This window comes from Pelodiscus sinensis, chromosome 24 (genome assembly GCF_052426305.1).
Source record: "Pelodiscus sinensis isolate ZL-2025 chromosome 24, ASM5242630v1, whole genome shotgun sequence".
Classification (NCBI taxonomy): domain Eukaryota; kingdom Metazoa; phylum Chordata; order Testudines; family Trionychidae; genus Pelodiscus; species Pelodiscus sinensis.
This window is the reverse complement of record NC_143075.1, coordinates 18,472,318-18,499,520: the sequence shown is the minus strand read 5'-3', so window position 1 is coordinate 18,499,520 and position 27,203 is coordinate 18,472,318. Positions and strand designations below refer to the sequence as shown.

General features: G+C 50.3%; 1 protein-coding gene across 1 annotated transcript; it reads left to right on the top strand.

Moving 5' to 3' along the window:
* The first annotated feature begins 1,083 nt into the window (after positions 1–1,083).
* Positions 1,084–25,379, top strand: NBL1 (NBL1, DAN family BMP antagonist). Its single transcript, XM_025180703.3, has 4 exons — positions 1,084–2,096; positions 20,378–20,572; positions 21,659–21,770; positions 22,913–25,379. Exons 2-4 carry the CDS (start codon positions 20,403–20,405, stop codon positions 23,165–23,167), a joined length of 537 nt encoding a protein of 178 aa, XP_025036488.2. The 5' UTR covers positions 1,084–2,096; positions 20,378–20,402; the 3' UTR covers positions 23,168–25,379.
* The last annotated feature ends 1,824 nt before the right edge of the window (positions 25,380–27,203 follow it).

Here is a 27,203-nt window from a genome sequence, read left to right as displayed (position 1 = left end):
CGATATCTGCTTTCTATCCACAGGCATCCGCATCCACAGATGTGAATGCCGATCCCCACAGCTCATTTTTGCAGATGTAAATACAGATACAAAGTTTGTATCGAGAACCCTGCACATCTGCGGATATGTGCTTTATAGCCACAGGAACTCACATCCGCCGAGATGGATGTGGATATCTGCGGCGCGTTTTCGCAGATACGGCTGTGGATACACATTTCGTATCCGCGCAGGGCACTAATCATAACATTGGCCAAGTGCAAAGGAGGTCCATGAGAAGGCTGTCCTGATCTCACTGGAAGGGAGCCCTTCTGATGATGCTCCCTGAGAATTAAGAGCATAGGAAGACATAGTCGACATCCTGTCTCTGACAGTGGCCAACACAAGATAGCTCCAAGGTTGGTGCATTAGGGAGCTATGGAACCACCTATGTCTATACGGAAAGTTCCTTCCTTGTCCCCACCAGATTGAGAGGACGGTTTAGTCCTCAAAGCAGGGCGATTTATACTCCTTCCATACTTTTATTGTTGTTTCTAAATTCTTAGTCATTAACAACTGGAACAAGTCGACCTGATCTGCAACATCGCTGAAGAACTGGGCGCATCAGGAATCGACACCACCCTCCTCCTTCTGGGGGTCTCTGCTCCTTGCTGGCACTCAGGGGTGGCCCTAGACTGGGGCCCATGGCGAACCGTGCGGTCGGCGCCCCCGCCTCCAAACCCCTCAATGATATTGCGCCACCATTGGGTGCCCCGTTGAACTTGGCGCCCTAGGCGACCGCCTAGTTTGCCTATATGGACGGCCGCCCCTGCTGGCACTAGCACGTCTGAAAGGTGGCTATGAAGATGAGCGGGAGTAAAGGACTGGATTGGAGTCCACAATGTCTGGCTGAAGTTAGGGAAGAGCAGGTTGGGGGGCGGGATCGCGACAAATTGAAAACAAATAGTGTGAGCTCAGATTAAAACCACCACCATCAACACTCTCTCTCTCTGTGTTTCTTGGAATATTCAGCAGATCTCTGGCCCTGTATTTTAGCTGCAGCTGGCCCCTCCCCAGGCTGAGCGGTAGAGGAGAGAGAGAAGCATAAACCTCGAAGAAATTAGGTTGAGGGCACTTTAAATCTTTCCTGTCCCTGCTTGCTCATTCCTGTCTGGTACAATATAATCAGATCCTCTCCGAGTCAAGCCCCTTTCCTTACTGAAGGCAGCCTGGAATTGCTCTGCGTGTGTGTGTGTGTGTGTGTGAGGGAGAGACAGACCGATTGTGATTTTCCTGTGCAGTGCTGCTCTCTCCAGTCTGAGCCAGGAGGGGATAGAGACTTCTCTGCACTGAAGTGGAGTTTGCCATTTGCGGTGGGCTTCCTGGCATTTCTCCGCCGGCAGGGAGCCTTTGGGAGAACGGGGAGATGGCTAGGAGGGGCTGGGTCCTTCCAGTCCCTGGCTGAGTTTCCCAAGCTCCACTATTTTTCTCTACTGGGGGAAAGTGTTGGCTGGGGGGGTTCTGCAGCCTTTCGCGCTGTTGAACTGGAGTGAACTGGGACTCCTCTGACTTTTTTCCCTGGAAAGATCCCCCCCCCCTCCCTTTCCTTTCCTTTCCCAGTGGATTGTGAGATTCTGTTTGGAGGGGCTTGACCCCTCTGCACCTTTTGGGTTCTGTCGCCTGACACCGGATCTCACCCAGCCGCTTGTTACGATTCAGAATTATTTTTGCTCTTCTCCTACCTGTTGGCTGGTGGCCGAGGAAGTTTCTGCACTTCTAGGTTGGCGAGGATTTTGCCCCTCTGGATTCCCTGCACTTCAGGATGCTGCTGCTGGGGAAGAGGATGTAACAGACTTGCACGGGGAGGCAGATCCTTTTTCTCTCCCTCGATTTCCCTATTTGGAGAGGATACAGATTTGGGGTGCTGAGCTGGGCTTGCTCATTGTTTTCTCTTTTCTCCTCGGGGGAGATTCAGGGAAGATACCACTGCTTTTTAGTAGCCGATTTGTTGGGGTAATCTGAATTTTTTACCCTTGGAGTGTGGTCTCTATTGATCTGCTGGCTTCCCTCGGAGTTTCTAGCCAAGGACCTTATGGGATTTTCCTTCAATCTACTTCATGGTAAGTGACCACCCCTTTCCAAAAGCAATTTTCCTGCACATAAAGTTGCAAACTGCTACATACTGTTGCAGCTGAAAAACTTTTCTTCTTCTTCTCCTCCTGTGAGTTAAATAAAAAACAAACCTGCTGTATTTTCTTCCCGATTTATCAAGACCAGATTTTTGCTGCTTCTCCCCACCCCTGCTTTCCCCAGAGTGATTCATGGCTTGAAGGATGAGAAATTGCCACAAACCGAAATCAGTTACAGATGAGGAAGACTACAGGAGATATGCTTTGGAATCATTAAAATATTCCCACTACCACCCCAGTGCCCTACTTCTCCCACCCTGCCTCACAAAAAGTAAAGAAAAATCAGAACACCCCTAGACCCATTAGAAGCAATTAAATTTTGTATTGCTTGCTAATTTTGGGGGTGGAGATTTTCTGATACATTTCCCTGGTTTTTTATGCAAATAAAAAAGGGTGTAAAGGGATATTTAACCAAGATCCTTAAAGTGCATTGATTAATTGGTGTATCAGAAGAATGTAACAATTTGGGCAAAAGAATGAAAGGAAATGTTCCTACTGAAAAGAAAATGATCGTGTTGTAAACTTACCCACAGACGTTATGTTGCTGTTAAATTACATATATTATATTGCTTTTACACATACACACAACAGAAAATCACAGTGAATATTTCTTTTAAAACTGTTGAAATATTATACCAGCATTTACAAATAAATGCATAGGTTATACATATACCTATTTTCCACGGTAATCATAGCGTAATAATTAAATTTCTTTTTTGATAGGTGTCTTATAAATACTTATAATACCATTAATTTGTTACAGATATAATTTCCATATCTTCCAGATATAATGATAGTTCAGTTGTGGTTTTAGTAGTACATTTCAAGGACAGAATTTTCTGTAATTTATTTTCTTGTCATATAAAAGTTGACCTGGGCAACTCCCTACACTTTAATATGTTTGCTGACATTTATCTTACAAAAATATCATCCTCTTAAACATATGTAGATTCTGACTCTGCAAATGCATGGCCACATGCGTATTCTTTGCTTACATGAGTACGTTCATCAAATTCAGTGGAATTATTTCATGTGAAAAAAAATTACACACATGTTAAGTGTTCACATGATTGCTGCATTGATTCTCTGCGTGAAACCATGGTACTACTGCAGTCAACTACAAAGATCCCACAAACTTTGTGGGGGCCAGCATTTCACTCTATATGTGTAGACAAAGAGCTATGTATTATTTGGAATTTTCTGACCAACTAAAAATAAATTGTATTCAATCAAACCTTTTTGTAATGCAGCTTCCTATCAGGATGAGAGAGGTTTGCCTCAAATCTTAAAACTTGAGCCAGGAAATAGAATTCAGCTTCAATTTTGAAATTCTCACGTTTGTAAATACCCCCAAGGAAGGGCAAAAGACCAGGGCTGTGTCATAATGGCTACGTCTAGACTACAAGCTTCTTTCGAAAGAGGCTTTTTCGAATCTTTCAAAAAAGCCTCTTTCAAAAGAGAGCGTCTAGACTGGAACCACTTCTTTCAAAAAAGGGAGCCACTTTTTAGAAAGAGAGCACCCAGGAAGTCTGGATGCTCTCTTTCGAAAAACTCTGTTTGCATTCAAGAACGCCTTTTTTTGAAAGAGCACTTTCGAAAAAAGGCGTTCTTCCTCGTAAAATGAGGTTTGCCACGGTCAAAAAAACTGCCACGTTCTTTCAATTTAATTTCGAAAGAACGCGGTCGCAGTCTAGACGCAGGGGAAGTTTTTTTTGAAAAAAGTCCACTTTAAAAAAAAAAAGCCTGCTGTCGAGACACACCCATACAGTCCAGCTTGGTAATTCATGGTGTTGCTGGTGGCTTGGGTGGGTCAGTTAGTTAGTCTTCTTGAGGGCCTAATTCTGTGTCCCTTGTGCAACCAAAGCCCCCACTGAAGTCAATGAAAGTTTTGGGTGCACACAGAATGCAGGATTGGGCCCAGAATCGCAGTCCTTTTTTAAGCAAAACCTGAAATGTGCCCATTTCTAGGGCTGGTTCCTGCTCTTTTTGAAGTCAGTTTACAGAACTTCCATCGATGTCAGTGGGGCAGCATTAGGCCCCAAAAGTCTCTTAACCTCCAAGGTGTAGGAGTCCAAAGCTGCAAGGTGCTGACCACCTCCCACAACGGTGCTGAGTGCTCCCAGCCAAGTCACTGGGAGGAGAGAATGCTTGAACTTGTGCCGGACTGGGCCTTTAACAAGCAAATGGGTTCGTGGTTCTACTGGGGGCTGGGACCAGTGGAATTTGCATACAGCAGCAGGGACTCGGAGCTAGGCCTTCTGGATTTTCCATTAGCAATTGCCATTTGCCATTTTCCTCATACCTTTGTTTCTCTATGCGGAGATAGGCTTTTAATGTAAGAATTAGCTTAATTAGCGTGACAGTGATAGACACCAGCTGCAGATTTTGGGCTTGTCCTTGCTGGAACAAAAATTCCCCTTGAAATCCTTTGGAATCTGGAGTTGGTAAAGACAGCAGGATCGCACCCTGGAGTTGGCCACATTCTCACTTTTAGCCTTCTCCTCATGTGTGCGGAGAAACCTCTCGCTCCGATGGCGGCGGCAAGAGTACCACTTGCTCCGCATGGAAGAGGTTTACCTTCCAGTTTGCTCCTGATCTCATGGTAGTGGGATCAGGCCCCAAGGCATTGTTGGTAATGCTTGAAAATGCCACTTGCGCTGAGAGTCTCAGGCTGCTAATTTTCTCTGGGAACCCTATAGAATTCCCCAGGCTTTCATATCAATGCCAGGTAATGTTTATAATTAGTACCGGGGATACCAAATCATTGTACCTAATGCTGTTGCTGTGATGTCAGGGTCGCCGGCATTTTGCCACAGCTGAAAAGACAAAATCTTGGCCCCATTCAAGCCAGTGGGAGTTTTGCCGTTCGCTTTGGTGTTGTTAGGATACTGTCCTGCTCTGGTTGTTTCAAAGGGATGAACGATTCTAAAACTTCTTTGAAAGGTCTAGCCCTTTAGTCCTAAATTCCTTCTTCTGCCAACCCCTTCCCTTCCTCCTCCTCCCTGCAGTTAGGAGCGGATCCCGAGAGAACCCCACTATGAGGGAACAGCAGGTGTCTTGCTGGGTCAGTCCATTAAAGAAATAAACGACTGATCCACTAAAGGTATCCCAGCTCTGCATCAGAGACAACGTCTGCCCCTGACTTGAAAATGGCGTTAAACGGTGTCTACTTTCATTTAAGAAAAAATCCCGGTGCAGTTATTTATTAAAAAAAAAAAAAAAAAAAAGAGCTGGGTGTGATCGAATTCCAGTTGTGCTTGTTTTGAGCATGAATGGGTAGTGCTAGATTCCAGTCCTAGTTACACCAGTGCAAATCCAGAGTAACCCGCTCTAGATTGAGGAGTTTGTAAGTGAGAGCAGAGCTGGGCGGTGCGAGGAATAAAAACCCCAGCCATTCCCTAGATGGATGTTTCTGATCCCCGTTACAAACTGAGCTCTCCCCCCAACTGTCTTGAGGGCTGCTGTCCGCAAGGCACAGAGGAGGGGGGCTGTAACTTCAGGAAGAAGGGAAGGATGAAAAATACTACCACAGGGTGCAACTCTGTGAGCTTCCTGCTGAGCCAGGTGCTTTGTGGAGACACAATAGGGTAATTGATGTATTGTTAGTGAGTAAGCCCTGGATTAAGGATTCAGGGGGAAAGGAATTTGGTGCTTGGCGTGGTCATTGGAGTCCCAGCACTAGAATATGGGGGATAATATATTTACCCAGATTAGCAAAGGGTTTTGAGATCTGCAGCTGGAACACGCTGTGTAAGTGCAAAATATTACGAGAGGCTAAGGTCCCAGTTTCGCTGCATTTCAATGGGTTTGGGGGGCATCTGATTCTCTGGTGCTCCTTTGACAATCCCAGCCAACCACAAAATGGAGCACTGACTTCAAACTTCCCTCTTTGCTTTGCAGCAATGAGGATTTCAGTTGTAGCTTCGGAAAAATGAGTCTCTCTGACCCAGGTAAAAATACGAGAGAGAATTAGCCCCAATTCAGGTCTCTACGTGTGAGCCAGGCCTTTGCCATGCTACAGCTGAAATGATGCGAGTGGCTGTGTTAAAAAATGCTGTTTGCTTTCCAATCCCAAAACCCATAAAGCTGCATAAAAGGGTTTAGGTATTTGTGCCACGTAGAGACTCTATAAAGTCTCTGTAACATGTACCATGCACATCTTCACATACATCACAAATGCACCCAGATGCTACCAAACCCAGCTGCCAATCGCGGTTGCTAGCATGGTGTTTGAGGCGTTAAGGAGTACATTTTCTATGAATCAGACACAAAGTCTTGCCTCTCTTCCAAGCATCGCAGGATTACCCCAACAGTTTCACAAAACAACAGAGCTCTCTTAACGGAACAGGTGTTAGGAGAAGGGGGAAAAAAAATTCCACTGAGGTAGGTGGGGAGAAACAAAAATATTTTTGTGTCACAGGTTGATACAATTCATTGCTTTTGGTTAGATTTAGTTGCAAAGAACATTAGAAATTGAAATGAGTTAGGAATGGTTTGTATTAACCATAATTGTCTATAACTTCAGTAGGCGGTTACTTGGGTTTTTCCCACCATGTAGCTGCTTACTAGGTCTGATCCAAAGCTATCTGGGTCAATGGGAGTCTTTCTGCAGTTTCATGAAGCTAGTTTAGCAAGTGGTCAGCAGATACAGTGTTCCCAAAAGTGACTAGCACACAATGTATCGAGCTCTGAAAATTTGGCCAAATTGTGGGTGAGGAGGCCTTCTAAAAATTCGGCTTACTATACAACATGTTGGCTTTATTGCTACAAACTTCCTATGTGAGTGGGAACAAATATCTTAAGGAATATATATGGAGAGAGACTTAGCATCTTCTGGATTTTAAAGGATTGTAGCTAACCCCAAAGTGAGAAATGACAAAAAGTCCATCCTGTTTCAAAGATAATTCTGGGGATTTTTTTTTTAAAGAAATGGACTTTCCTCAAATTAGATTTTTTTTTTAATTTCCTTCCAACTTTCTGCAGATCAGTAGAGCAAAACCAAAGCTCCCAGCTCAAATTGGATTTCTGCGCTGGGTTAAGCACTTGGCTGCCTCGCTGCTGCTAGGAGTTTATTTCAAGACATTTCATGTATAGCCCTCTCCCCTGTCGATTTCACTGTGACATTTATCAAGTTTAATTGGGGGCTTGCAAAAACAAGCGCAGGATTGGAAACAAGTTTTACAGTTTGCAATTTTCTGTGACAGAGATTAAAAAAGTAAAAAATTAACTAAGTTTTCATGAAAAGCAGATTCCTTTTTTTAAAGAAATGCACATTTTCAAGTCAATGCCATTGTTTTAATTTGTTTCAAGTATTAGAAATTTCATTTAAAAATGTTGCATGCTCAGAATGATGCGAAACTTACCCTTGTTCTGTCTGGGTAAGTACATTAATATTATTTGTTTGGGGATTTCTAAAGTGCAGCTCCCAGTAATCACCAGTAAGATCTGCTTGAATAAAATCTCTTATTTAAATGGAGCCATACTTTTGAACTTTCTGAAGCATATACGTGTTGCTCCCAATTCTTAATGGGCCTGATTTTCAAAGAGGTTTTGCTTCTGTTTAGGTACCTAAGTAAGTCACAAGATTTTTCAGACAGCTCAGCATATTGGACGTGAAGCTCTTTCAAAAATCTGGTCATAAGCATCACAATGAGACCTTTTGGAGACTCAGTGCTTTTGAAGTTTGAGTCCCTAAATTCAGGTGTCTAAATGGGAGCTCAAAATCTGGTGTGTATTGAGCACTCATAAATATGGTACAGGCTCCCTCCCCAGGAAACAAATGTGGGTAACTTTTCTTTATATGTGAATGTGACTGAAGAATATAGTGGGACGGTGACCTGGTGTGGAAACAATTGAGGAAACAGATTTTTTTTTAATGGTGCCGTTGCTAGAAAGTCCTTCCTGTATAATCTGCTCAGGACTCAGGCTAATTGGTTCTGTTTTGTGAAGGATTGGATGTTTTTAAAAGGACTCGTGGGAGTAATCCCATTCAAATCAATGTGAGTGCAGATGGCTTATGTGAGTAAGATTTGCAAGATCGGGACCCTTAGATTTTAATGTGTATTTGCTAAAGAATACATTTAAGATGTTGGCAGCCCTGGGGCCCAGCCCTTTGAAATGCTGCGAGCTGCAGAGTAGACTTGACTTTCGCTGAAGATAGGGAGAACTGAGGGCACACAGCCCTGGCAGCATTGGACTTCTGCATGGACAGAGTCTTCACTAAGTAATGTTTAGAAAGCCTGAGGGTTTGTTAAGCTCAGGATGCCATATGTGTGTCTGTGTCTGTGTGAGTATGAGACCTTACTCACAACTTGCCCGTGTCCCTGGTTTTATGTCTGGCAAAAGCACAAGAGTTTGGATAAAATGAACCGATTGTATCTTAAACTATTCTGCAAGCGACACCTCTGCCCACCTGCTAGGTTGTCTTATATTTAGGAGTAAAATTCCCTTTGGAAAAAGAGGTGAAAACTTATGAGATCTGCTCGTTTTCCACAAGGGTTCGATTTCCAGATGGCTTGGAACAGCTGCAGGCTGGGCGTTGTGAATGCAGCCTCAGAGGTCACTCCATTGGTCATTCTACAGCTGATCTTAGGGCCCCAGTTGTCCCATCTGCTCCTTGGGGAGAACTTCCTCTTTGGCACTCTCTGCCTGCTCTCCTGAGGGCCCTGCAGGGATCTCGGGGGAGTAAGGAGGGCGGGGAGCAGTGTTCCCTGTAAGCTGTGCACTTGGGTGGCCACCCAGGAGAGGTTAGCAGCTGATTAGCAGAGCAACAGCTGGCAGCATGTGTTTCTACTGGTGGTGCACATCTGCACTTGCCTTGGTGCACATACCAACATTTATTCCACACATTAATGGAAAAAATTAGAGGGAACACAAGTGGGGAGGAGATGCTCCGAAGCTCTCAAGATCTTGGCTTAAATTACTGGTGCTTGAAGTATAGTTAGTTTGGGCTCTGTGCCCATAACCCTTCAGTGAGGGAAATTCTGCAATTTGGAAATTGCCAGCTGAGGGTGATGCCAGGGAGGTCAGAGGAGCAGCAGAGATGGGTATTTCCTCCCTTGCCCACCCAGGAGCTACGAGTGGGGTGGTTCTACATTGTAATGGTGGCAGCTCCAGATAACATGGCAGCCAGAGAAGTTTTGCTTCAAAACACTCCCTGCGCCCAGGTTTTTGTCTCTGTAGCATGTGCAGCTCACACTAGCCTGGGGAGAAGACCAGTGCTGCTTCTCTCAGCTCTTTGGGGTACACTGGGCCCAGATCAGCCTGGGATCCTCTCCCGCTCAGATTATTTTACCTAGGTGGATTGCAGCCTTGCCTGTGTAACACAGCTCTTCCTTTCTGGGTGTGCTGGCACAACCTGCATGTCTAGCCCTGGTGGCCTCACATGTACCCAACCCCCTCCCCCGAGCATGCCCAAGGCTTCCAAAGTACCCATCTGCAGACATGCTGGATCGCATCTCCAGCGTGCTGCAAAATGGGATTGTGAGGCAGCTGGCTCCGCGGGCGAATGTGCTGCAACATGCTCCCTTGACGTGGAGGTGTTTGTGGATGGGCCTGAAGCTGCATTAACCCACCGATGGAGAGGCCAGTTTTCAAACTTAGGTGTTCAGATACCAAGGGGAGCTCTTGGGCAATTGAGTTCTGAGGTGATCCCTGAAACTAAAGACAGAACTGTGTGGCCTCGGTTAGCTGCCAGCAATTAAAAATCCCACATGAATGTTAAAGTCTGAATTTAGGCCAGTAGGTGGCTAGAACAGAAAACTGGGAGCCAAGAATTCTGGGTCTTCTTTCCAATTCTGCTATTGGCCCAGCAGTTGGACATGTTGTTTAGACCTTAAAAGCATCCGTGCACATGTTCAGATCTCCAAATATGCATGTGCCCATGCACCCTTCCAAACATTTTTTCCTTAATGGCTTTATGCCTCAGTTTTCCCATCTGTGTAATGACTTGAATTTCATGTCCATCGTGATGCTGAGTTCACCTGTGTAACTTACAAACTCCTCCAATAGCAGCTGCCATCACACCTATTGTTCACTGAGATTTAGTAAAATGTCTTTGTCCTATAAAGCTGCTCCAGCCAGCATTTTCCAGAGAGGCCATAGATTTTAGGTGCATTGATTTTGGGTGCCCAATTTGAGACACCTGGAGCCTGATTTTCAGAGTTGCTGAGTTTCCTGTATTTCCCATTGACTTCATCCAAGCTACCGCAAGATCGGTAGGCCTCCTTTTTTGGGGCATAAGGATCTTGCGGAAAAAGGGGGTTTTGCGCAAAAAGAAAACGTCCACACTGCTTGTTTTTGCACAAAAACCCCTAGCACAAAAGCGGATCAGCAGAAAATATACAAATGAGATTGCAACTCATGCAAATGAGTCCCTCATTAGCATATTTTTTGCTGAGAAAAATGCGTCGTGTAAACGTAGCCTCAGAGTGGTGGGTGCTCAGTGACTCATGACTGGGCCCAAGTTTGGCATCCAAAATCACCTGAAAATTTTGTCCTTGCTCTTCATCAGCTCATCTGTCATCAGGTGGGATAATTTATTGCCTCAGAATCATTCTCAGTAAAATATATTAAATGCAGCCTTCACTGAAATTGTCTCTGTTTTCCATGGAGAATTCAAATGTGCAAGCTTCAGTTCAGATTCAACTTCTGCATCCGCTCCTGGGTAGGGAAACATGGGTGAACAAACGTGCACCATTATGACACACCAAAGGGGTATGAGGCCAGAAAGGCAATGGACAAAAATTCCAAGGGAAGGTTGCTCTGTTCTAATTCTAGAGCCCACCTCCATCCAGATTGGTTTGCTTATAACTCTGCACCTCTCCTTTCCTAGGAGCTGATTTTTAACATGCTTCATCCCCGTGGTGGCTTGATTCAATCTTTGTCTGTTTGAAAGTGTGAGTGATCATGGTTCAGCCACATGTGTGCAGGGGGCTGGAAGCTCAGCTCTCCCTAACTTCTGTAAGTTCCCACCAGGAGGTGGAGTCACAGCTGGACAGGGCCGGCCCACAACACTTTGGCACCTGAGGCGGGGAGCTCAAATGAGACCCCCTTACCCACTCAGTTGGGCCAAAACTTTGAAAAGTCTCAATTCTCTGGGTCCTAGTGGCACCCCCCACAGTCTGGCATCTGTTCGCCTCATGGTAAGGCCAGCCCTGCAGCTGGAGATAGGAAAAGGGCGTGTGTGTAGCTAGAGCACGCCTTGAAGGCTCTGCCCGACATTTGGGGGTTCAGTGAGGTCGTGCTGTAGAGAGAACCCTCAAATGCATTCCTAGGGCAGTAGCATTTCCTCCACACTGACTCCATGGGCTGATCCCGCTGCTCTCTCCCTCTCTGCAGGGGCCAGTTTGGGGTGGGAGGAAAGGAGGAGGGACTCTTGAGCATTCACGAGAGACTGTGTCGTTGCTAAACGTGCCCATTGCAAGGAATGGGAACAGTTTTAGTGTCCATGTGAATTATGGAATAATAGCAGCACTGACGCACCTGCTGTGTCACTTGTCCCTTTGGCTGCCTGGCTCCTTTTTGGTCCCTGTGTCGGTGCCATGCTCACTCTGTGCTGACTGTAAAGGCCCTGGAAGGTTTATTGATCACTACCTTCATTGGTCCTGCCATGAGGGCAGGGGACTGGACTCGATGACCTCTCGAGGTCCCTTCCAGTCCTAGTGTTCTATGATTCTATGATATAAAAGGTCTCTTAACCCCTTTGAAACAACAGTTCAGACAGCCAGAGCTGGGGCTGGATGAAAAGTGGCAATGTTGTTACGGGACAATCAGGAGCGAAAGCCGTTTTCGGTCGTTTCTCGAGAATGCAGCTGTGATCGTGCCTCGCGGCTGCTGGACTCTTTCGCCCAGGATGTGCTGGGATCCGATGCCTGCGTGTGGGATTTCTCTTTCCCCTGTCATGCCCTGGGAAAAGATTAAGGAGCTGGGTTGTAACTGAGTCAATGTGGTTTTATCTGCTTTCAGCAGGCTGTACCAGGCTAACTGCCTGGCTTGTGGTGCGCTTGGCAGACTGGAGGTGAAATTCAGTGGAGCCGGCTGCATTGCTTCACACCGTGTCTTCCTGCTTGAAGGATGCTCCTTGGAATTCTTCTCCATTAGGGCCTCACGTCTGATCTTGCCGGGAGTGGCCTATCCTGATGGATTTTGTTGCAGTTGCTCCTTTGCAACCGGGGGAGCAAGATTAGAGTCTGGCCCCAAAAGGTGAAGAAACTTGCTGGATTTGGGGGTCTGCGTTGCTGAGGTGACTGCAAAGGAAGGACGTCCATGGGGGAAGTGGAGATTATCAGGTTCTGTGAAGGGGGAGGAAGAGGGGGAACCTTCAGACTCTGAGAGTGTTGTGGAAACCGAGCTGAACTTTCTGCTTGAGAAAGATTTGACTCGGAGGGAAAAAATGTGGCCCCGTGTGGAGAGGAGAAGGAATCCCTGTGAGCTGGGAATCGGTTGCGCTCTCTGGCAGAGCAGGGGTCAGCGCAGCTAGGAACACGCTGGTTCCTTCAGGGCCTTCAGCGTGTAATTTAGCTTGTCACAGAGGAATGTGGTCAATGTCTTTATTTAATAAGAAGATTGTTAACCTGCCGCGGAGCCTCGTCTTCCTTCCTCTCCGCCCCTCCTGGCCCAGGGTAAGAAGGAACACGGTGCTTTTGTCTCGCAGCCGGTGGCTGCCGGCGGATGAGTGGGGTTAGTGGCAGCTCGGTTCGCATGACTGGCTTGAGCGATACCAGATGCAGACATGCCGCAATTACATGTTGGGCTGGTTTGCAGCCCCAGCACTAGTCCCTAACTCCTGCGCGTAAGGAGATTTTCCTACACATTAGAGTCAGGGCTAGTGCTCACTAGAAGCTTGGGCCTGGGGCCTCCGCTGCACGCCTAAGAAATAAAAATGCCGTGTGAACACGGCCTGTTAAAGAGCTAAGAGTTGGATGCTCTTGTCAAAGACTCAACGGGACCTGAGGGTGCTGTGCACCATGCAGAATCAGGCCCTGGAAGTGGGCAAAGAAAAGTCCTGCAGAGAATCCCCTGCTAGCTGAGTAGGCCTCTCCAAATGAGACTGGTTGCTATGCTGCTAGGGGCCCTGGGTGAAGAAGGCATCCATCTGGACTTCAACACATGCTAAAGTGCTCTCTTGAATACGGGCTGGGGTCCATGCATGGGCCCAGCAGGAGCGCTGCTTGTCTTTCACTCAGTCCTGGAGTGGGGCAGGAGCCCAGATGCTGATAGACAAGTTCCGAGCGGCACCAGAAGTATCATTTTGCCAAACCACCCTCCCACCCCACGTCTCCGGTGCTGACAGAGGCCTGGCGTCTGAGTGCAGAGGAGCCCGAGAAACCTTCTCTGTAGCTGGATCCTGCAGTCAGATCTGGACAGGCAGATTCATAAGTCTGTTTAGAACTCCCCTCCTCCACACACTGATACGTCTCTTCAAGTCTACACTGCACTGTTAGCTCAAACTAAGCAACGCAATTTGAGCTACGGAAATTGCGCCGCTTATTTCCAGTTAATTTTGAAATAGCTTATTTTGTAATTTGGCGCTGTCTACACAGTGACAAATTTCAAAATAAACCGCTGTTCCGAAACATCTCTCAGTCCTTGTGGAATGAGGTTTACAGGGATGTCGGAATAGCACGCCCGTTATTTCGAAATAATGGGCATGCTGTTAAAATGCGGAATAGCTATTTCGGGATACTGGAAGTATCCCGGGATCGCACCGCAGTGTAGACGTGCCCTTAAAGACGAATGGTGTTCCTGTGCACCATTTAAAAACAATCATTTGTGGCCTAATTGTGCTCTCTCTCAAGGAGCTGGCCGAGTTCCCACTGATTCAATGGGAACAGGATCAGGCCCCTAGGATTTGGTTTGGGAGAAATTTAGAGCCTATGAAGGGAGTTAGCCACCCAATACTTCTTACATTTCAGTGGAAGCTGCGGGAAGGTGAGATCCTGGAGGCAGTTCACCGGGAGACTCTTACGGGAAGAGCTTGCTGGTGACATCAGGATTACTCACATCGATGAAGACAGCTGGTCTGAATGATTCAGCTCTGCAGACCTGGAGCTGCGTTTTAAGCATCATGGTTCTGTGCAATGAGAAAATCGCGATTTTTTTTTTTACATCACTGCTAGCACAATAAATAAACGTTAACTCTTCATAAGTTGCAGCTGCACGGATAATTTCCCGTGGTGGTTGGCATCCCTCCAAGGAGGCAGAGAGACGACAGCATTCAGATTGTCTATCTCGTGATGTCTTCTGATCATGACTTTCAGGGAGATTAACTTTGGTGAAGTTGTTGGGATCAATATGGGGGTAATTGGGTAAAAGTCGTTAGCTTATGCTAGACAGGAGGCCAGAGCAGATGATCTAATGATCCCTTCTGGACTTAAAATGTATGAATCTGAGTTACAGGAGCTGCTAAATAAGACAATTGTATTTTATAGAAAACATCTAGGGATTCTTTGGTACATTTCACCCTGCAGAGTTGCATACAGATTATCTGAATGACAAGGAGGAGCTGGGGGGGCGGTGGTGGGCTGGGATTCCTTTATCCAGGGCCTTGTTTGACATGAGGACATAAAGCAACTCGTACACAATTTCTTTTGAGTTCCCAGTGAATATGTTTCTAGCAAACCTTTTAGGGCTGAATGCATGTAAATCAGAGGGATTCTTTCCATTGGCTTCCATGTGGGTTTTGGATCAGGCACTGGATAAATAAATAGACGGAAATAACAAATCAAATGCTTCTAACTACTATTTTAAGGAGTCCAAACGTCTGTCTCCAGCCACAACTCCATCCAAACCCTCTGAAGGAAAAAATTCTCTTATTTCTGTAAAGTCTGCTGTTCACTAGTGATTGTGGTATTAATAGCTAGCACTTTTGTCCAAGCTTCTTTTCCCATATAGTCTGTGTCTCTGGCCTAGAAGGAAAAATTATATGTCAGTTTTCTGGTGGCAAGTAACATTTGATGCAGATCAGTTTGGCAGGGTCATTTTATACCGCCACTGTAAAGAAACCCTCCAATTCACAGACTGAGTCCCAGTCCTCGTGGTTAATGCAAATTGAAAACCACACCACACTCATTACTGAATTCAAATGGCTCCATAAAAACAAATTACAGAGATTGGTCATTTCCCTGGCTTCCTTGCCTGCCCACTGAGGTTTCCTAAGGCCGCTAGCTGGTGTTGTCCTGCAGCGACACCAGCTGGAGAGTCTGGGAATGAAGCTGTCTATTTCTCTGACTGCTCAAGACACCTGGGCTGCATCTAGACTGGCATGATTTTCCAGAAATGCTTTTACCGGAAAAGTTTCCCGTTAAAAGCATTTTTGGAACAGAGCGTCTAGATTGGCACGGACGCTTTTCCGCAAAAGCACTTTTTCTGGAAAAGCGTCCGTGCCAATCTAGACGCGCTTTTCTGCAAAAAAGCCCCGATGGCCATTTTCGCGATCGGGGCTTTTTTGCGGAAAACAAATCTGAGCTGTCTACACTGGCCCTTTTGCGCAAAAGGGACTTTTGCCCGAACGGGAGCAGCATAGTATTTCCGCAAGAAGCACTGATTTAGGAAGTCAGTGCTTTTGTGGAAATTCAAGCGGCCAGTGTAGACAGCTGGCACGTTTTTCTGGAAAAGCGGCTGATTTTCTGGAAAAACTGGCCAGTCTAGACACAGCCCTGGTGTTTCTATGGAGAGGGTTCAGGAGTATGATTGCCGAGTCCCTGGTAGGGATGTGAAAGGTTAACCAGTAACTGGTGGGGCTGAAACAGCTCTCATCTGGAGTAGCTTCTGTCTGAGGGAAGCCTGGGCCTGCAGACAGGGGCTGCTTTGGTTCGGGACTGGAAGTAGGTAGCCAGGGCTGGCCCGAGCCCTTTTGGCGCTCTGGGCCCGGGAGCGCGGTACCGCCCCCGGGCACATGGCCCATGCGCGGGCCTGCCCCCGCAGGGTGCACGGGCCCACCCCCGGGGTGCACAGTGCATGCATGGGCCAGCCACGGTCGCTGGTACGCAGCCCGGGGCCCGCCCCCGGGGTGCACGGCGCATGCGCTGCCCAGCCTGGCCCGTCCAGCGCTGCTGGCATGCGCGCCGGGCCATGCAGGGCCTCGCGGCCGTTGGAGGAAAGGGTGCTGCTGACCGGCGCCGCAGGGCCGGCACTGCGAGAGCTGGATGTGCGGTGCATGGTAGCAGCTATAAGGGACGCCGTGTGCCCCATACAGCTGCCATCAGGTGCCCCCCATCGGTTGGCGCCCCGGGCAGCTGCCCGGCTCGCCCATGCCTCAGTCTGGCCCTGCCGGAAGCCAGCCCCAGTGCAGGGCTCCAGGTGGGAGCCCTACGAGCTGGGGGCTGCTCCAGCTGGGCTGGAGCGGTCCCCAGTCCGGATCCTGCTTAGTGGGTTAACTGGTTCAACATTAGATCAGCTGATTAACCGAGATAATACATCCTGAGTCCCTAGCTTGTGCCTCTAATTCTTTGAATGGAGTAAAGTGGTGGCAAGTTGTTTCTGAGCTAATGGAAGAAGCCATGGGAAAGCCATGGAAGTAAAGGCAGGAAAACAGCGCATGTGGTTTGCCTTTTAAAGGAGTTGTGTTTACATTAGCAGTCAGGTGTTTGAAAATCAGGTCTTTACTATTTTAACAATCATAGTCTACAATAAATATGCAATCTTAATCAAAAAAAAAAAAAGGAGTTGCGGGAACTGGAGAAAGTTCTCCCCCCCTCCTCCAATGCGCACACATAATTTGCAACTTTCAACCATGATGGAGTTTGGAGGAGACACAGTCTGCTCCCCTGTTGGGGTGCCTGGGAAGCACCCCTGGGGATGGAAACACACGGGGTTGCTTAGCCAGCCTGTGTTTGTGCCTGCAAGGCGGCTCTAGGTAGCGCAATCCCTTTGCTCCAAAGTGGAAGGCTGCTGTCATTAAGCCGCGCACAGCCACACCTAAGCAATAATCCACTGTGTGTTTTCTCATCCACAGGGGATGAATTCCTGGTCCTGATGCTGTAGCTCTCAGAGGCCTGTGCTCTCAGTGTATGTGGCCCTGGGCTGTAATATAAGAAGCATTTACAGCTTTAAAGATCAGTTACATTAGGCTTTAGCCTGTCTTAGAGGTGCTGCCCGCCTGTGGCAGGGATCCTCGCAGAATCAGGAGTCTGAGTGGTTTCTTTACGTCACACTTCTGAGCTTTCTGAGCAACAAATGACCCCGGGCCCTGAATGTAACCCACATGGAGTGATGCGCTGCACACTTACCCCAACCCAGTGCCGCAGGATGGTCGGGGAAGTGGTCTGGCCCCAGAGGGAGGGAAGTGAAACAGTCAGAAAATTAATCTTACCCAGCAGCAGCAAAGGCAGAGGCAGCAAAGGGAGGTTGTCATGAATATTAACTAGGAAGAAGGTTGGCGGGGTGTGTGTGTGTGTGTGTGTGTGTGTGTGTGTAGGTTTGCAGTGTAAGCGTTTAGACTTTACCCAGGAGTGGGGAACCTTTTTTGGATTGGGGGCTGCTGGCCCACCAAAAAATCAGTCAGGGGCAGCACACAAGTGAAAAGCAAAAAAAGCCCCTCCCATTCCCCTTGCACAGCAGAGCCTACGGGGGCCAGGCTAGTGAATTTTATGCTCCCCCCTGCACTCTGGGGTGAGGCCAAAATGAGGAGTTTGGTATATGGGAGGGAAACATTCCGTTCCATCCCGGGAAGCCGGCTTGGGGCGTGGGGTCTAGGTGGGAGGGAGGGTGCAGGAGAGGGTTGGGAGTTAGTGGGCCTGGGTGGGTGGTATGGTGTGAGAGCAAGCTTGGGGTGGAAGGCTGGACGGGACATAGGGTGCAGGAGCAGAGTGGGGGTGCAGGGTCTGGGCAGGAGGGGGCTGCAGGGCTGGAGGGCCAGCTCTCCGATTCTAGGGGGGAGCCCTGAGTCAAGCTGAGCCAGGTTCCCATCCCTGCTCTAGACCAAAACCAGGGCAACAGTTCAATTCTTCTTGCGCTGCTTTTTCTTATTATTATTGGGGTGCATTGTGAGAGCAGGGGAAGGAGTCAGATTGCTGCTGGCACAGGTGAGCCCCACCCTGGCCTTGAGTCAGTTGGTGACTGAACGGGCAGGGGTAGGATGGGGACTGTGATGAAGCAATGGACTAGAACAGCCTCTGTGAAGAGTTCTCTGGCCCAGAGATTGACAGGAGAGATCTCATCTCCCTCAGCTCTCCTGCTGCCGGGGCTGCCTCCTCTTGTGCCTAGACAGACTCAGCTCTGTACGCGTTGGTCCCATTTGGGTCTGGACTTGAGGGTGCCGGCCCATCTGCATCTACTGGGCTTTGCTCTGGTGCCTTCCTCCTGGATGGCAAAGCACTTTCATAACCCACATGACTAACCCCTCCAAAGACGAAGGTGAGGCCGTATCCCCCTTGTACTCGGGGTGTGGAGCACTGAGGCATAGCACCAAATGAACTGGTTCCCCCCACAGCGTGTTTGTGGCAGAGCTGGGAAAAGGTAACTCCTAACTCCACCACGTCTGTTCTCAGCGGGAGGCTGTGCTCCCTCTGGGGAGCAAGCTACTTCTTTTCCTGGACCAAAGCACTTTGTGCGAGTTAACACATTGAATCCGGGAGCAGGGGCTGTGAATTCAAGCCCTTCCCGGAGGTGGGTTTAGCCCAAGGCCTTCAGTAAGGCCAAGGTAGTAATTGACCTGAGTCCCTTCCCCCAGTGCCTCATGGGAGCTGTTCAGAAGAAACCTGCTTCTGTTCCTTCAGGATGTCTTGGCTCCATTCTGCACCCATCTGCTCGGGCAGGCTGGGGGGAGCAGAGAGCTCTATTGTGCAAACAGTCTTTCCTCTGCCTGCTACTGCGGGTGAGGGCCATACCGCTAGGCCGGTTGTCATGGCGATGCATGGACCGTGTCTGCAGCCAGGGACGGGATGGCCTAGATGCAACCCCCTCCCCCCCGGTCCCATCTTCCCTAGGAGATGCCCAAATCTCTGCTTTCCCCACTCTGCTCGCCGGGGCTGCCAATGGTTTTTGGCCTCTTCCCAGACTGCCAGATGGCAGGAGAAGGGGCACCCTGTTATCCCAACCCCTCCTGTGCCACCCAGTCCCACACTGCACAGAGGGGAACCTGCTCTTGCTTAGCGGGTCACTGTGCCCACGGCAGGAGAGTAATGATGGGAAGGGTTCCAAGCTTGGGGAGGGAGGAGGAAGCAGGAGAAAGGAAGCAGGAAGGAGAGGGGCAGATCTTGTCCCTGCTTTCTCTGGTGTCTTGTAAGTTCCTGCAGGTAAGGGACACATGCCACTTCATACTGTATCCGCAGCCCTGGGCAGGCCGTCACCCTCCCTCGTGGTGCCAGGCTCTGTTGCGGTCTCCACAGCAGTACGAGAGGGCGATGCTGTGCCAAGTACCAGCATGCCCCGCTGCGAGAAATCCCCAGGGGCTAGGGAGAGGGAGGGATCGTTGGGGAAGGCGTTGGCCTCTCCACGAGCCGATCCATCTGTGGAGCAGACAGTGCTGGGGCGGGGTGTACGCTTTTTTGGGCCCGTGGCTTCCATTGCTGCGGTTCATCCTGTTCTCTGCCAGGATGGGGCTCATGGGTTGAGTGCCCCATAAAGCCTGAGGGAGTGATTCTCCCCTGCCCTGTTCCTTCAGGAGCAATCCCCAGCAACTGCCCCGCAGTTTGCTCCCCATGTCCCTCTAACCGGGCTTGTGACGGACAAATGCCTGGCCCGGCCCAGCAGACAGGCCAGTACCGCAGAGAAAGGCTGCTCCTGACTCCAACTCTTAGAGCACTGCATAGGGCAGGGGTTTGGCAAATACTGGCCCATAGGCTGGCCCCTGCCAAGCCCCCACGCTGCTGCATTTTCCTGCGCCTCCGCAAGTAGGGGGACCACAGCTCCCATTGGCCGCAGCTCCTGTTCCTGGCCAATGGGAGCTGCGATCGCCCATACCTGCAGAGGTGCAGGTAAATATCATGGCTCCCCCTGATGAACCACTGCTGTTTTATTGCCCATCCCTGGCATAGGGCTAGATTTGTAGGGCACATCTGTGTGGGATGGGTGAGCGCTCGCTGTCTGGTCCTTCATCTGAAGCAAGGCTCCCAGCAACCTAGGCAAAGGGGTATTAACATGTTCCTTCCCCCCGTGGGCTGGTGGGGCTTAGTGCAGGACAGTTCCTAAGGTGCTTTGAGATTTGGGGGCGGGAAGTGGGAATGGGGCTCACTGTCCTATCTGCTCAAGCTTTGCCCTTTGCATTCCAGGTCTAGGGTTTCGGTGGAGCTGGCCATGATGTTCCGGGTCCTGGTGGCTGCCCTCTTCCCAGCTGTGATCCTGGCCGCGCCGCCTCCCATTAACAAACTGGCCCTTTTCCCAGACAAGAGCGCTTGGTGCGAGGCGAAGAACATCACCCAGATTGTGGGGCACAGCGGCTGCGAGTCCAAGTCCATCCAGAACAGGTACGGGGAGATCAGGGTGAAATTCAGCCCAGGGCTTCTCTACATACGACTTGTTTCCTTTCCTAGTAAAGGAATCCACTGCCCTCTACTGGGTGGATTTGGATCAGTGTCATAGGTCCTACCTTGGTTTTACTCACTTGGGCTACATCTAGACTGGCATGATTTTCCGGAAATGCTTTTAACGGAAAAGTTTCCCGTTAAAAGCATTTTCGGAAAAGAGCGTCTAGATTGGCACAGACGCTTTTCCGCAAAAGCACTTTTTGCAGAAAATGTCCGTGGCCAATCTAGACGCACTTTTGCGCAAAAAAGCCCCGATCGCCATTTTTGCGATCTCAGCTGTCTACACTGGCCCTTTTGCGCAAAAGGGACTTTTGCCCGAACGGGAGCAGCGTAGTATTTCCGCAAAAAGCCCTGATTTCTTACAGTAGGAAGTCAGTGCTTTTGCGGAAATTCAAGTGGCCAGTGTAGACAGCTGGCAAGTTTTTCCGGAAAAGCAGCTGATTTTCCGGAAAAACTGGCCAGTCTAGACACAGCCATGGTAAGCTGGGCTCTTGGTGCATGAGAATCGGATTTCTCCCTCATGCCATCCCAAGCGGCTGTGGTGTGCACACACTGTTTACTGCCATGCGGCTTTGGCTTGGTAACCTGGGTCACTCTTACCCACCTTTGAGTCCAGGCCTCCATGGAGGCAGATGCATCCCAGTATATAGAAGCCAAGGCAAGGACTCCTCCTTCCTCTCCTCACCACTTCCATCCAAGTCCTTCAGTCCCTCCTGGGCTTCTCTGCCCCTTGGGTGCTGGGTCACAGCAGGGAGCGTGAGGAACTTCTCATGGGGAGGAGAAGGCTGCTGCTGGAGCAGCTCTGCCTGTTGGGCTGTGCTACGGCAGACAGAAGCCCTGCCTCTTCCCCCATTCCAGCCACCGTCTCCAGCCTGCCCTGGTAGAAGTCCCTACTGCTGGTGCCTCCCTCACCTCTTGCAAGCACAGAAGCCCAGGCAGGGAACGTCTTGTGCACGGTTTGCACCAAGCTTCCAGTCCCATCTAATGCCCTGATCCCTGGGCTTTCCTCCTGCCTTTCCTCCACAGGGCCTGCTTGGGACAGTGCTTCAGCTACAGCGTTCCCAACACCTTCCCTCAGTCGACGGAGTCCCTGGTGCACTGTGACTCCTGCATGCCCGCACAGTCCATGTGGGAAATCGTGAGTAACCCTCCCTGTTCTGAGGTGCTCTTAGCAGCTGGGGATGGCTGATTTTGCAGCTCAGGAGCAGGCTTAAGAATTGCGAGACCAGGGTTCTATTTCTACCTCTGCTGCTTGCATAAGGAAAGTCATGGGCCTATCCTGTGCCTCAGTTTCTCTCCTTGTGTCATGGTCACTGAAGTGCCCTGTGATCCTTCATGGAGAGTGCTCTGGGCCTCAGTTTCCCCCCTTGTGTCATAGGCATGTGATCACTGAAGTGCCCTGTGACCTTTCATGGAAAGTGCTAGTCAAGGCAAGTCTATTGCTATGAATAATAAATACAGAAATGTTTGCTCAGCCCCTCCCTCTCATGACTCCATGCATTATTCATTTCTGCTCTCCCACCCACGGGCCCTCTCCTCGGATTGCTCCCTTTGTCTCTGTCTCCCACTCGTGGCTTTGTGCCTTCTTCCGTGCCTCAAATGGCCTCCCACATGCCATCTGCCAGTCGCCTACCAAGCTCCTCACATCTCTGCACCCTCTCACGCCCCAAGCGTTGCCCCATTTATCCAAGTGAGCCTGGGAATAACGCGGAGCTGAGACCCTGCTTTCTGGGCTGGTTCAGTGACGCCCCGAGTGCCAGGCCGATGACAAAGCCGGTATTCGTGGGCAATAAAGCCAGCCGGGGCTGGGAGTCAGGAGGTCCTGAACTCTGCTATTGACTCACTGCGTGGCTTTGGGGCAGGGGTCTTAGAGCCTTTGATTCTGGAGGCCCCAGCTATAAATACCCCATGATTGGCATTGGCAAGGGCCTGCCAAGATGCTTATTGTTTGATAGTCTCTTGCACCAGTGCCTGGTTGGGGACGCTCTGTGCTAGGCGCTGTACAAATGCAACCCCTCCCCCCCACCACTTGACTCACATTGGAGCTTGAGAGTGTCTTCAGCTTGAGGTTTGCTGCGCTGTTCCAGGCGAGCATCCTCTGAGCATGGGATGCTGACCAGTGGGTGGTACAAACTCACAGGAGAGGACAGTCTCTGCCCGTAAGAGCGCCCAGAGTGGGTGCTGAGTGATGTGCCACCCCCTGTCCTGCAGCAGGCGGGGGGTGGGGAGGGTAAGGGAAGGAAACTGTCTCCCACTCACTCCCCTCCTCTTCTGAGCCAGGTAACGCTGGATTGCCCGGGCAATGCCGAGATCCCCCGAGTCGACAAGCTGGTGGAGAAGATCCTCCGCTGCAGCTGCCAGGCCTGCGGGAAGGAGCCGAGCCACGAGGGGGCGCTCTTCAACGTCTACCTGAACGCGGAGGAGAACCTGCCTGCCGAGGGCCCCAGCCCCCATCACTACGCCCACCACCCACAGGAGGCGGAAGAGGCGCCCGTCTCCAACCACCACCGCGAGGAGGAGGGGGGCGAGGAGTGACCCACGCCCTCCGGGACTGTCCTTCCAGCCTGCAGTGCGGACGGGGGGTGGTGCACGGGGGAAGGGGTGGGGCTGCGTGGTGTCTTACCTGTCTACTAACTACCCATCATGCTTTGCTCTTAGCGGTGCCGTGGGGCGAGCGAGAACATCCCAGGTGTAGACGGGGCTTGGGCTGAGATGTGGGGATGGGAGCAAGGTTGGGGGGGAGGGAGCTGAGCAAACCTACTTGCACATCATAGTGTTAATATATTGTGAGGAGGCGGGAGGTTCGGGGCAGCAGCCGGGAGGGGCAGGCGGGGCTGGATGGGACCCCTTGGGGGGCTGAGGTTGGCACAGGCTGGCTCTGCAGGGTTTGGAACTGAGCTTCAGAGCCTCTTACACCTTTTCCTCTGTAGTTTTAACAGACTCTTGGTGGGGGAGCAACCTCCTTGCTCCAGGAGCATCCTGCTTCTCTCCCGAGCAATCTGTGAGGGCGAACTACCTCCCCTGTCCTCCTGCGGGGGGAGGGCACTTCCCCTGTTCTCCTGGGGGTGTAGGCTGGGCTGTCCTGCCCCTTTGTTACCCCTCTGGGGAGGGTCGCGTAGGGAGGGTCCAGCACTGAGTTCTGGGCTAGGGGATAAAAAGACCTTTCGTTCTGGAGACCCGGAGGAACTCGCTGATTGACACTGCGCCATCGCTGGGTCCAGGCAGGGCTTGGTTCTTGCTTTGCCCCAAATGTGAGTGTGTGGGGGAAGTGGGGGAACCTACAAAGGGTTTGTCCCGGGGCTGATGATCCGCTGGAAGGACATGGGAGTGCTGAGCATGCTGGGAGCGGAGGGTGGGAGGAGATGCTCGTGCAATCTGGGTGGCAGGCATGACACGGTGGCATATCCGTGGGCAAGAGGGCTGGGGGAAGGGAGCCTCATTTCTCAGCACTCCCATGCTCTGTGCTCTATTGGTCTTGCCCCCGAGAACAGTGTGTTTCCATTCGCTCGTGTCCCTGGATGTGTTGGGCCCTGGTGCTCCCTCCCACTCCTCGTCCTCTGGGGTGAGTCCAGGAACAGGGGAGCAAGGGGCTGGAGACACTCCCTGTGTTGCTGCTGAGTCTGAGCCCGCTGCAGACACGCTGGGCAAGCAGCCGAGAAGGAAGAACTCCCCTGGGAGAATGCCAGGTAGGTGCTTTGTGGGGAGCAAGCGGAGTGTCAGGGAGCTTGGGGGCAGTGCTCCCTGAACGCTGAGCACTTGGGTGGCCATCCAGGAGAGAGTCACATGCTGCCCAGCTGATTAGCAGAGCACCCAGAGCCGGCAGCATGTGTTTCTACTGGTGGTGCACGTCCGCACATGCCTTGGTGCACATAACAAAACTTACTCTGCACGTGGAGCAGTCATTAGAGGGCACGTTGCCTGGGGGAGGCCGATACCACTCAGGGGAGAGGAGAATGCAGGCAGCACCGGCGTCCCCATGACTTGGGAAGGGAGAGTGATTGAGAGATCGATATTCAGCCACTCACAATGGGAGCTGGTTGCTCTCTAGCCTGAGTTGCTGGTTGCTCCCTTTTGCCAGGGGCCAACTAGAACTGGGGCTCAAGGCCTAATGCTTGGACCCCGAAACCTTCCTTCCACTCTCCTCCCCGTTACCCAGCCGCCTCCCCCCCGCCCCGCCCTGCCCCGCCCCGCCCCGCTCAGCCAAACCTCCTGCCATGTTTGCGTCTGTTCCCATTGGTTTTGCATGGAGCAAGTGGGCACGGAGGGATCTCTCTCTACTCCACCTGGCTCGCCTGCCCATAGAGCTCTTGTGCACCTTGCTCTGCTCATGGGGTGAAGCCAGGGTGCACAATGAGCACTAGGAACCCTCGCTCAGTTCAGAGGTTGGCTGGGCCAGCGACAGATCAGGTGGCATCTCTATACCAGAGCAGTGTCATAGATGTTTCTGCAATCTCCCACCTTGGCTTCTCTGCAGCACTTTAACAGATAGTGGCGGAAGGCGGGAGAGTCGATCCCTGTGACAGCAATGGGATTTAGCGGGGGGTTGTGCCTTATCTCCCCTCCACACTGCAGGGGATGGGGAAGACATTTGGTGGGGCAGCCCTGCCTGTTTTGCTAGCCACCTTCGCTCTGTTGTATAAAGCCGATTTCTTTGTTGCTGTTCTGACAAAAGCTTCCAGAGCTTGTAATCAATATATTTTTCCTTTTTATGGGATTTTTTTCTTAAATAAATTAGTTTTAAGTTCCATGTCTCATCGTGTCATTGTTCTTTGGCCACAGAGCCACATGCAACCCTACTGATGCCCAAGGACAACAGTGCTGGGCCTGTAATAGGATTGCTCCAAGCAAAGCAAGGGCAGAAAGGAATCTGGCCTCAGGACATCTCTGAATTTCTGCTTCGCTTAACCAATTCAGGGGAACTGTTGAAAAATAATTCTTCAGTTTATTAACTTCTGTTCCTTAAAGCCCCTGTTGCACAGTGAGCCAGTTCTGCTGACCAGCAATGGAAACAGTCAGCATCAACAACCCCTTGTCCCTACAACTGAAAAGAGGAGACTGAGGGGGGATATGATAGAGGTCTATAAAAACATGAGTGGTGTGGAGAGGGCGGAGAAAGAAAAGCTGTTTATTAGTTCCCTAAATAGAAGAACTAGAGGACACAAATTAAATTAATGGGGAGCAGGTTTAAAACTAATAAAAGAAAGTTCTTCTTCACACAGCGTGTAGTCAACCTGTGGAACTCCTTGCCAGAGGAGGCTGTGAAGGCTAGGACTATAATAGAGTTTAAAGAGAAGCGAGATGATTTCATGGAGGTTAGGTCCATAAAAGGCTATTAGCCAGGGGGTAGAAATGGTGTCCTTGGCCTCTGTTTGTCCGAGGCTGGAGAGGGATGGCAGGAGACAAATTGCTTGATCATTGTCTTTGGTCCACCCTCTCTGGGGCACCTGGTGCTGGCCATTGTCGGTAGACAGGATACTGGGCTAGATGGACCTTTGGTCTGACCCAGTACGGCCGTTCTTATGTTCTTATGTTCAACTGGGGCGAGCAGGAAAAGTCATGGACACAGCTGGTATATTTGATGCATCCTCTTGGAGTAGCATGGACCATTTCTATGGAAAACAGAGTGGTTACAACTCTTTCACCACTAGGTGGCACCCTTGGTCAAAGCGAATGCCCATAAAAACGTTTCTGTGTCTCTTCCCTGGATAAGGTCAGGTTCTGTTCTTCAGGGTTTAGCCGTTGGGGGCATTGATCCTGTTTGGCGCTGGATTCCTCCTCTGAGGGGTGTCTGCACAGGCAATCAGAGGTGTGATGGTGTCTTGGATAGGCGTACCCTATCCTATGCAGCAGTGAGGGGGTGACAGACAGCTGGTCCATGAGGGGAACTGGTTTTTAAACTGGCTTCCCTCATGGACCAACTCCCATCTGGCACCTGATGTTGCTGCCTCTGATACAGAGGCAGCAATGTGGAGTGGCAGGGATTTCCTCAGGAGTGGGGCCGGAGCGCACTGGCTGCCAGCCTCATCCCCGGGGAATATAGAAAGTCGACTAACTGATAAAAATTCATTAGCTTAATCTACTATTCAATTAACATCCCTAGTTTGAGCTGAATGGAGGGAGAAAGCCGTGGAAGGGGCAGAGAACCTCAGCAGGGTGTGAAAATGCTCCAGCCCCTCTTGCTTTGGAGCGAGGTCTACAGAGCCGGAACAGTCCAGGCATGCTGCCTGGGTTCTGGGATCAGAGGGCAGTTCAGTCTCCAGTCCCACAGCTGGGAATACCAACAAGGGGTAGAACCAGTGGCAGGGGCTTTTGCACAGGGCACTTCTCCACTAGGGACTGGGCTGGGGCTGCAAGGCAGCCAGTAACTTTCGGTCCTTATTGATCTGGGTCCAGTCTGAGGATCTCGAGATGACACAGGTCATCTCCATCATGGGTCTCACTGGGCCTCCTGTGACCACAGCATCTGAGCATCTCACAGGCCATAGCAGCTTTATCCTCCCCGCCATGAGATAGGGCAGTGCTAACAAGCCCCATTTTACAGATAAGGAGAAGAAGGGCTAGGCCCAGACCC